At 37.7% G+C, this 11,285-nt stretch overlaps 1 protein-coding gene across 1 annotated transcript; it reads right to left on the reverse strand.

Annotated features, from left to right (window-relative positions):
• Positions 1-818: 818 nt before the first annotated feature.
• ITM2A (integral membrane protein 2A) lies at positions 819-6,693 on the reverse strand. Its single transcript, XM_045897987.3, has 6 exons — positions 6,443-6,693; positions 2,926-3,057; positions 2,448-2,645; positions 1,572-1,682; positions 1,194-1,344; positions 819-1,044 (listed from the first exon to the last, which is right to left on the reverse strand). Exons 1-6 carry the CDS (start codon positions 6,551-6,553, stop codon positions 956-958), a joined length of 792 nt encoding a protein of 263 aa, XP_045753943.1. The 5' UTR covers positions 6,554-6,693; the 3' UTR covers positions 819-955.
• Between the last annotated feature and the right edge of the window lie 4,592 nt (positions 6,694-11,285).

Genomic DNA, 11,285 nt, shown 5'->3' on the forward strand with positions numbered 1-11,285 from the left:
GTTGCATATTTTTTTATGAAAAAGAAAACACATTAAAAAGTTTTAAATTGCTATGAGCCTGAAAGCTTTTAACAAATAGTTGAATTTATGTGTATGTCAGTTATGAGGAATTTATAAAAGTAATTGATATAATATCAAAAGAGGAATAAAATATGAGATTACAAAATAGAAATGTGTGGAGGTAGGAGTAAGCACAGAGCTAAGTTCATAATTTTAGATCTATTTCAGGTACACCAAAGCTAAATAAGTAATGTTAATTGTTTGCATTAAGTGAGAAACAATGGTTGACTAGGGTAAAATTTATTATAGGGTTGTAGAATTAATACAACCTAAATTCCTCAACACTTGTACAGTTTTATGGATTTCACAATATGGATATTAGTGAGATAGAATCACTGCATTTGTGAAAATGACTTCTTCATGAAAATTTTTTACATGTAAATCAAATCTATTACAGAGCACCTAACAGAAATGCAAAGATAATTTCTAAATTCAGGAAAGTTGTATAAAATGAAAAATAAAACAAAACAATGTTAAGAGATTTGACATGTTTTACACAAAACATTCAGAAATAATTTTAAATATTTTAAATTTAAAACATGGTTTACCATATGATTGAGTGAAGAGCTTACTTAAAAACACATACGCAAAGGATGGAATTTATTGTCAGGATGTTAGATGACATATTCATGGTACTTTCAGAAGCCTAAACCCTATAAATTAAAAAGAAAAACACAGAATCATTTAATTTCAATTTCAAACAACAAGCAATGTCAATTAAACTAAAAATTGACAAGAACTTGCAGTGGTTAGTAGTTTTTATTTCCTTCTTTTTTTGGCATAAGCAATAGAGTATATGCATGAGTAAATATGAGTATCCTACACCTTTAATGTTGAAGTCATATTGTAAATCTCTGACTTCTTATTACTAAGGATACTCTTTTTCTGTTGCCTCTCACTCTTGACAGATCTTGGTCTCAACAATAAATTCATTGGGGAAGTGTCTAATCTTCCAACACTTATCAATGGCACGTTTGTTGAAACCTGTGAAAAAATGCACAAAGAATTGACTTTTTAACTTTTTATGTAAATGAAAACATACCTAGATTTGTTCTCTACTTTCCCCCTGTACTCCACCTGCACTCTCCTTCACTTTCCCAATAACACAGGTTGAAGGAAAGACTATCGCCTACCCAGCAAGAGGTCTCTTCTACGAAGGCGGAAGGACTTGCGATTGTTGCAAAGTTGGTAAATAAAGATGCCAAGGTTACTAACATCACGAATCTCTTCCACAGCAACCAGGTCTTCATGAACAACATAAGTGTGAGGCAAGTATTTGCCACTCTAAAATTTTTTTAAAAAGATTAAAATAAGTTCTTAAAAACACCATTTATATCCTTACCTATAGCAGATAAAGGTTTTTTTTTTTTTTTAAATAGACTCTTTTTTTAGAGCAGTTTTAGGTTACAGCATTTTATGTCAATAAAATGGAATGTTTTGGCTCAAATCATTATTTTTTTAAAATGAGGAAACAAATGCTTAAATAAAAATTTGACATCCAAAATACATACAGCCAGTTTGCCGAAGAAGTCCATTAAATTCTTTGGAGGCAGAACAACAGAGGTATTGAGGGGCATCAGATAGCAGTTCCCCAGCAGCAAGTCCAAGTAAGCAGTCATGCCCTATTGGGGAGGGGGAAAAGTTAACTATGGTGTAAAGAATAGCAATTCTACTGATTCTAACTACCATTAAAACAAGCAGCTATATCCTTTTAGTATGTGTTAAGTTATTTTCTTTTTTTTTTTGCATGTTTTTAAAGATTTTATTTATTTATTTGAGAGAGCGAGAGCACGTACGAGTGGGGGGAGGGGCAGAAGCAGACTTTCTGACTCCCTGATGAGCAGGGACCCCCGCATGGAGCTCAATCCCAGGACCCTGGGATCATGACCTGAGCCAAAGGCAGATGCCTAACTGACTGAGCCACCCAGGTATCCCTGCATTTTTTTTAAGGTTTGTTTGTTTGTTTATTTATTTATTTTCTTTTTATTATGTTAGTCACCATACAGTACATCATTAGTCTTTGATATAGTGTTCCATGATTCATTATTTGCCTATAACAACCAGTGCTCATTATAACACGTGCCCTCCTTACTACCCATCACTGGGCTACCCCATTCCCCCCAACCCCCTCCCCTCTGAAACCCTCAGATTGTTTCCCGGAGTCCTTAGTCTCTCATGGTTCATCTCCCCTCTGATTCCCCCTCTTCAGTTTTCCCTTCCTTCCCCTAATGTCATCCGTGCTAGTCCTTATGTTCCACGTTAAAGTATTTTCAATAGCAAAAGTGAAAAAGGCTTTGCTGAAAAGATGTACATTTATGAACAGATTTAATACTTAACTAATGTACTAAGAAAAAAATCAGGAAAACCTATAAAAATGAGAAACTCACTTTTTCAAAGTCATGAATAATTGCTGCAGGATCACTATCAGAGAAACTGGGGACAGGCACATCAATGATTGCAACATTGTCTTCCTCTCGAATGTCAGCCTCCTCAGTCACAGGCAAGAAGTAGGGCTCTGCTCCTCGAAGGGAATTTGCAGGGTCCTCAGAATCAAAGAAGCACATCTCTCCACGGTAGATGGTACTCTAAAAGACAAAAAGGGAGAATTAAAACCTTTTAATACTTACTACGGTGACATTTGAATCATTTCTCACACTCACATCAATTCATTGTACTGTTTGTCAAGCTTAGGATTTCTGATTACAGTTATCACCACGAAGACAAGTCAATTTTATAAACTGAATGGTAATTTGAAAACTTGTCCTAAATCTTCATTTCTCTGGTGACCACCACAGATTTCCTTAAGTTACTACTAAGTATATAGCAATTAGTAATCCAAATTACAAAAATTGTAATTATTATTACCTTGGGCATGAAGTACTTGTAAATGCAGGCTCCACCAACAATAAGTCCTGCCAAGATGAATGAAAGGCCTAAGAGAGTAAGCATGCATCTCCCAGAGGAGCCCTCTTTTTCCTGGGTGGCAACTTGCAGCTCCTGTTTATTAAAAAGCAAAACCAAAGACAAAAACCAGATTGCACTTTTAGACACATAGCTGCTTTGTGTACAATTTACTTTCTTGAAACATAAGACATTTTTAAAAGATGTTATTAAGTCATCTTAGCTTAAAACCATTTCAAGACAATTTCTGATATTTAATAGATGCTAAAATCTCCAATTATATTAACTTTCCTTCCGGTATTTACAAACCCAGTTGCAGTGTGAAGTTTTTTCAAAATACACATTTCTAGAATCAGCTGAAAATCACTGTTCACTTATGCAATAAATTATACTCTTTAAATAAATGTAAGTTGTTGATTTTTGGACTTGTACAGTGACATAATCACTAACTTTCTAGACTATAATTATGTTGCTTTACTATTTTTTGTAAATCAATTTTTTTGCCAACTTAAAGGTGAATTAGTGTCCTTCGACTTATTAAATGATTTTCAAAAGCTGGTTTTTATTGTTTTATTTTTAAAAATTCTGTAAGGCAGGTATATGTCATTTCCCCCATTCTAGAAATTAAAATATTGAAGGTGTGATATATTTCATAATGTTCCTAATTTTAGTGAGAATTTAGCTTTTCTAATATCACCCACTGTTCTGTAGTAGTGTGCTGCATGAATGAAATAATGTTTTCCAAGTTCTGGTAAAACACTAGACTATAGTACAGCCTTTGTGATAGCTGGGCACAAAAGCTGTGTGTGTAACAGTTACTGTAAAAATTCTGTTAAATGCATAATTTGTTCAGGAATTGGAACAAGAAAGATCCAAAGCAAACGAGTGATTAACTCTGTATTCTTCCCAAGGCAATGGTCCAAGGGACCCTCCAATCCCATTCTTGTATGTCATGATATGTTTTAAGCAGTATTATTACTCAAGGGTAGAACAAACAAAGTCAACAAATGTAGTTTCTTGTAATCAGTGGGTAAATCATTCAGACTAGTATGAAAATAGAATTGTTTTAGTATTTAAGGCCATTAGCTCTTTTCCATGACAACTGCTTTAATGCTTATGGCACCTAATTAAACTTCAATTAATTTGGTGAAAACAAATGCATGGATTCTAAGGAGAGATGATTATTTCACAAATGGTTTTTCAAAACAAAATCTTAATTAAAATTCAAAGAAATTTGGTATGCACATTTTCTTAGCTAAATGTATTTAAATTCAAACCCTCCATTAATACTGTATAAACCTGGAAGGCTTTTCCTTGTCCCAATAGTTTTAAGAAATTATAAATTATTTTTATAAAAAAACTAACATAAAATTAACATTACAAAGACAGAACTATAAATCATGATTGTGAATCACTGTAATCCAGAGCTAGAGGCTTTGAGATTATATTTTAGATGATTAAACGGAGGTCCATAGAGATGATGTTAATTGCCTGTAAGTCACACAATGCCTTAATTTTAAATACTCAAAACGATGGATTTCTTTTTTTCTTGTCACTGAGATATGAGAAGAGCAATTTACACTGCAATTTCATTTATTGTTAGGCAAAGTCTAAGTATTAGAGTTTCAATTTAATAAAATTCCCCACCATATTAGGAATAAGGATTTTTTTTTATCTACATTTGCTAGAATTCAGAGTGGTATGGACTTTCACTTACCATAGATAGTTTCTCTCTAAACTGTATTTTAAAGTCATTGTACACAACCTCTGACATACTATTCTGTTGTGCTAGGCTTCTGATGAGCAGATTAATACATCACAATATACTGTGTCAAGTATTATTAAATCATTGTCTTGTAGTGGCCAGATCAGGATACTGTGGAAGCTTCTCCAACATCTAACAAAGAAATATAATCGTGGTGCAAATGCTCATTTTTATTTATTCTTCATCACACCACAGGCCTGGCAGAAGTACTGCTTACATATTAACTGTATCCAACTACAAGTCATGAAGTTTTTGGTGGTGAGAGAAAAATAAAGGGATTACTGTGTGGCTATATTTAACTACTGGCATCTAATTAGACCTCCCAAAAAATCTGGCCGTGTTTCACTTACAAAGTGAGTAGGACAGTTACATATTTGATCTTCTGTCATTTAATAAAAACCTCAACAATGCAAGGGGGTGTGACTTTTGGCTTCTGAAATGTATAATACCCAAAAGCTAGTTTTTTTGCTGGGTTAACTATTAAAAATTTCTGTGACAAAAACTCTGTATAAGCACATAAGCATTTCAAATTGGTGCATAATAAGTTTTACTACATGGGTTCTCATTTCACTCAAAGTACTTTTCAAATCTCCAGCCTGAACACAAAAGTTAAAAACTTTAAAGACAGAACAAGACAAATTAAGACAGATCTGGAAACTCTGACACTGTACAGATTTTGTAGAAGAAAATACAATTGTCCCTTTTAACACTGACATTTTACTGAGGAAAATGAGTAGTTTACAAACACTGAAAACATGTTAGTTGTTTAAAAGAAAACGGACTAAATAAACAATGGCTAACATTTTGGGGGGCAGGGAACTACCTCAGTTTCTGGCAATGCTATAAGTTTAAATTACAAGGTCAGACCTGCTTCAGATCTCTCCATGGGGGAGGCAGGTAGAAGGATATCACAAAAAGGAAGTAGTACTAAAAGAAGAAGAAAATAAACTTCAACATTTCTTTTTACAGATGAAGAATGTTGTCTTTAGGAAATGCCGCTGTGAAAACACGCAAGGATCTTGCAGTAAGAGGGCAACAGTGAACATCCCAAATTCTAATTAAGACCAACCTCAATTTTGACAGCTCCTTTACTGACTGCTTAAAACCGCCTATAACCGGAGAGAAATTGAAAATATACACGGGCGAACACAGACACATACCAACACCAACCCATACCGATTTGAGTCAAAGCTGTCCTTGGCCCCCTACCCCACCCCCACAAACATTCAGTGCTCCTAGAAAGAATTAGATTCATAGAACTTTATCCACATCAAAAGGAAAGAAAGAAGAGTTAAATCTCTTGCCCCGGTTCTCCTTGAGTGTCTGCCCCTTCCCTGTGTATGCTATGTGCACCCCTGGAGCTGCAGACTGAACAACGTGCCTCTCATTGAACCCAGCCCCTCACATATTCCCCAGGAGAAGGTGACATCGGGTCCCAAGGGTTCTCCTCGAACTCCCTCTAACATCCCTTGGAAATGTACCACAAGAGCTGGAACCCCACGGAAAGCAGTGCAACTCACTGGGAGTGTGAGGCACTGCAAGCAGGAGGTGGCGCTACTAGATGGAACTGGGGCGACCGGTAAACCAGTTCAATAGCGCAGAAGGAGCAGCTTTCATTTTCCCCTCTGTCACTTGCCCCTTCTTTTCCCCCAAACTTCCCCCCCCCCCACCTTACCGACCCTAGCAGGCAGTCTGGGGTGGAATGAGTACTGCTACCTTGCCGGTCAAGATTTGAGCTCGGACCGTGCGGTTTACAAGGGCCTCCACGTCTTGCCGCGCCTCCTCTTTTTGCACCGCCGTAGGTGTATTGAAGGCAATTTTCACCATAGTGAATCTTTGGGCTTGGTGGTAAGGCGTGGCTCAAATCAGCGTCCCGGGCTACAGGTCGTAAAGAGATCGCGCTAACCCTAGCAGGACCTACTTTCTCCCTCGTCTGTCTTAGGCAGCTGCAAGCCCAGGTCTGGGGATACTTGTGACGCAGTCCCATGCCGGGTGGGAGACCGTGGGAGGGCTCAGGGAGGGGCCAAGGGAGGAGCGGGAGGGGGTCCAAATGCTGGGATGGGGGTGGGGGTTGTCAGTGAGGAAAGAGAAGGGGAGGTGGAGCCCTGGGGCAGCGGGGGCTTGAAGTGCCTCACCTGCACTCCAGGCGTGCTCCCACCCACCCTCTGCACCGTCAGATAAGAACAGCACAGGAAGGAAGTCTGCTGTATTGTATCTTTCTGCCTCTGTCTAGGCCACAATAGCCCCTGACCCTGATTCTGTTTTCCCAAACCTGGGCCTGCCCCCCGCCCCCACTAGGGGCCAGGAACTGTAGCTTGGCACCGACTCAAGCTTCCTCAGCTCTGCACTCACCCAGGTCCCAAAAGCACAGTTCATGACTGTTCTGTACCTTTATAATAATACCTTCTCTTTAAAGAACACTCAGAATTCTGTTTATACTTACTTGGTTCATTCTCTCAACATCTTGTTTTCTTTCTTGGCGTTTGTTTTGTAATTTCAATTTCCCAACCTAGAGCAATACTAAATCAGAAATATAGCACTCCTGCCTCTTCAACTCCACACTTTGCAGGTAGGACAGGATGAGACACAGAGGAAGGTGGAAAGCTCATAGTGAATTTCTGAAATAATCCAGATCCTTTCACTCTCTCAGGTCAGGGAAACAAGAATAAGGTCTCAGTCCAGACCTTGTTTCTCTTCAACCACCAATTCTGAAATCTGCAGGGAGAAAAACAAGGGTGTGTGTATACCTATGCATTTAAGAAGGTGAAAGTGTGAGTGAAGAATACAAAGTTTAACCATATGCTAACCCAGCTCTAATGGGGATAAAAACCAATAATACCAAAGAGGGCTGAGTTAGATATCATTATTGAAACATTTATATGTGCAGCTAGTGTAATCATGCTATTCTTTCACAATCAGTTCTGCCTGATTGGTGGCACTGATGGACAACTTCACTGTGTGAAATTCATGCTGTGGAGGTTGCTGACTACAGGTGGTAGTGGTAAAGAGTTTATGATTAGTCCCGCTGCCAAAGAGAGTAAAGGGGTCTGTTGTGTAAAGGCAATAACACCAAAACAAAAAACAAACAAACAAACAAACAAAACCCCACAAAACAAAAGAATCAGGCTTGTACTAGAGAATCCCCCATTTACTCATACTTATTAAATGAAAGAGACTCGGATATGTCATCATCCCTCCGTCTAAGAAATTTCAGGTTGGAGTTTTCCCCACTGAGGTTTCCTTGACTCTGAAGCCTGTTGCCTGTCTCTATTATGGGAGCTCTGTGAAGACACCCTTAATTTTCTCTGATAGGCCGCAGATGAGAAGGTAGATGGAGAATAGTGGGGATCCTTGCCTTACACAGGGCCAGATGTTCACGTTTACTTAGAAATATTGGTACCTTATGCATTTTTTGTTTTTATTTTTGTTTTGTTGCTGTTGTTTTTTAATTCTTTTTTCAGGTCTGGCCATTATAATTTAACATTTATCAGGCAACCTTTAGTGTAGGCTGAGGAAATCTCAACTTCCCAGGATGTTTCTTTTTACAGTTACCTTCTGTTTGCTATCACCTTTATGACAATTCAACCTAAGTTCTGTGCTAGTCTGTCCCTGTCACATAGGTGGCTGAACAAATGGTTGCTCCTACACATTTACCTATCAAGTGTAAGGTGCTGGATAAGGTAGTAATGTATTATATTATCTTAGTGCATCTTCCCTGAAATATAATCAGGCAGAAGGGACAGGGATTATTTCTATTTTTCAGATGATTAGACCCAAACTTTGGTAACAACCAAGGGATATGTGATTGATTATTGGTTATGTCACATTGAGCAAGCTTCCTCATCTCCTTGTGCCTCATTTTCCTCCTCAGCAGAATGGTGCGATATTTCCATCCTGTTGCTGTGAGGATCATTTAGGATAATACAGGAGGAAACATCTTTTAAATTATGAAAAGGATAGGAGAGTAGAATGGTTGGTTACACTAGGATTCTTATTTTAGTCTGTAACATACCTGTGTTTCAAGGTTATAGGATGATTTATATATATTTACATAAATATATATTATATTTCAGCTATTGCTTAGCCTTTAGAGCTGCTTGAGACCGCACTGTATCTTAATATAAGTCATTTTGGAAAAGGTTAAACTTCAGAAAATAGTCACATAAATTGCCATCTAAGTTTTCTGTTGGATTTTGAAAATTTTGGCTATCTTCTGTTTGTTAATGCCATGCTCTCTTTTAGAGATATCCCTCATACCTTCCTAAGGGCCTTTGCTGCTGCTGAACATATATGGTGCAGGCATGGTCTCACATTAGCAGATACTTACTGCTACCCTTTAATATAAATAATACTTGTGTTAGAATCGAATAGCAACAACACCCATTGTTAGTGTCTATTTCAGGAAGGGTGCTCAGTGGGGAGTCTCTCTCTCTCTCTGCCCCTACCCTGCTTGTGTTCTCTCTCTCTCAAATAAATAAATAAATAAAATCTTAAAAAAAATAGTTCTTATTGGTTAAGCTCTTTGTTGTACTCTCTGCTTCCCAGCAACAACTTCTTGTTTCTTAGAATCAATTTCTTTCACTTTCTTATCTTGGAAAACTGGGGATCTGGCTGCCATGCCAGTTCCAGCTCATATTGTTAATCATGCCTGAATGCACACCATTCAAGTTTATAAATGACTTCCCTGTTCTCAGATGATGCCAGATGATGACTAAATTATCACAATTTGAGCTGAATGGAAGACGATGTACAATTGGATGCCAACTCTCTTTGAATGGTCTGAAATTACCAAAAACTTGATCGCATGAAAATAAGACTACTAGTGGCTTCTGTGGTACAATTTCATTCATTAATTCATTTATTTGTTCACCAAATATTTACTGAGGGTTTGCCGCCTTGTTCTGTGATTGGCCATGGGAATGGTGGTGAGTAAAACAGACACAACTTTGTCCTTATAAAATATACCACACTGAAACCACAGCAATGACATATTTGTCTTAAGTTCTATAGTTTTTATAGTGGGGACACTGGTTCTGTGCTGTGGAGTATAATATAGCAATTCTACAAACCAGCAGAGTAGTTCTACCCACAGCCAGTGCTACTAGGAATGTTTAAATTCCTATCTCACCTGCAATGGCTTCACACCCAGCATTCTATTTAGGAAGATTAATCTGACAGCAAGTTGTATTGGGAAACCAGTTAGGAAGCACTTCTATATTCCAGGTGAGAGATGGTGGAATACATTATGATTGCAACATTAAAAATAAAGGGATAACTTCCAAAGATGTTTAGAAACCATACTTTACAAGAGTCCAGTGCAGGATTAAATCATAAGAGATAAATTAGAAAAACTAATTCTATTTTAAATGACTGGGAATCCAGGATTGGGAAAATGGTGGCACCCTTGATAGCAATACTAACATTTGTTGAACACATCAGATACTGGATTTCTGTGCTAAGCCCATTAAATTCATTGTCATGTAATCTTTACCACAACCCTGTGAAGTATTATTCTATTCCTCATTTTATTGATGAAGACACCAAATTTCCAAGAGGTTAAGTGACTTGCCCAAGGTCAAATGCTAACTCAAGTGGTCTGATTCCAGTGTTTATACTATTTTTTTTTTTAAGATTTTATTTATTTGACAGAGAGAGACACAGTGAGAGAGGGAACACAAGCAGGGGGAGTGGAAGAGGGAGAAACAGGCTTCCCGCTGAGCAGGAAGCCCCCCAGGACCCTGGGAACATGACCTGAGCTGAAGGCAGATGCTTAACTACTGAGCCACCAGGCGCCCCCCAGTGTTTATACTCTTAATCACTATGGTGTCTCACTGTTACTAAAATAAATCAGAAAATCAAGAAGGAGCTGGCTTGAAAGCAGGGAGAATAACCAGCATATTCTCTAGGGAAATGAAGAATGAATCCTCTGCCCATATTGCAAACAGAGATTCCTGCCTAGGATTTTGTTCAGGACTAAAAGCACTTGAAATCCTTTTAAAATTTTGCTGGTCATATGCGAATACATGGCTATAGGCTACTCATCCTGAAGCATATTTCTCTTGAGTTGCACAGTTGCTTTTGTCTACAGAGAAGTGGTACTAGGAGAGCTGGCCAGCCATCTGCTTTTGGGTATAATTCTAGGAATTTGGCTTAATTCTTTAAAGAGCAGGCCATTTTATAGGTCCATGACTTCTCTACATACATGGCTAAGTCCTGGGAGCATAGCTAGGGCTTCTCACACAAAGTAATAGAAAACACTTGCTTTCTGATTCTTGAAAGTGATAGATTCTCATTTCTCAACACTATTTAAGGTTTCCTTTGTAGGCTAGTAAGCTATGACAATAGAAGGATGCAAGATTCTTTCTTAAATATAAGAGTAGTTTTCATCATTTCTTCACAACAATGTGGTCATATCTTCAAGTTTAAGATTAAGTTGTGCCTCACTCTAATTTATAAAAAAATCACTTTTTTTTTTGTCATTTGGCACAACTGAAAAATCTGTGAAAATATTCACACTTTTATTGCATCTTCTCTAAATTGTGTAAAGATCCTTATCTTG

The sequence above is a fragment of the Mirounga angustirostris genome, unplaced genomic scaffold, assembly GCF_029215605.1.
Source record: "Mirounga angustirostris isolate CCGP_5_RB_7025 unplaced genomic scaffold, mMirAng1.0.hap1 SCAF_11, whole genome shotgun sequence".
NCBI lineage: Eukaryota > Metazoa > Chordata > Mammalia > Carnivora > Phocidae > Mirounga > Mirounga angustirostris.

Coding starts and splice junctions, on each gene's coding strand:
- ITM2A (XM_045897987.3), bottom strand. CDS start 6,553: ATGGTGAAAATTGCCTTCAATACACCTACGGCGGTGCAAAAAGAGGAG. Junction 3,058..6,442: donor CTCAAATCTTGACCGGCAAG/GTAGCAGTACTC, acceptor TTTAATAAACAG/GAGCTGCAAGTTGCCACCCA. Junction 1,045..1,193: donor TAGAAGAGACCTCTTGCTGG/GTAGGCGATAGT, acceptor ATTTTTTCACAG/GTTTCAACAAACGTGCCATT.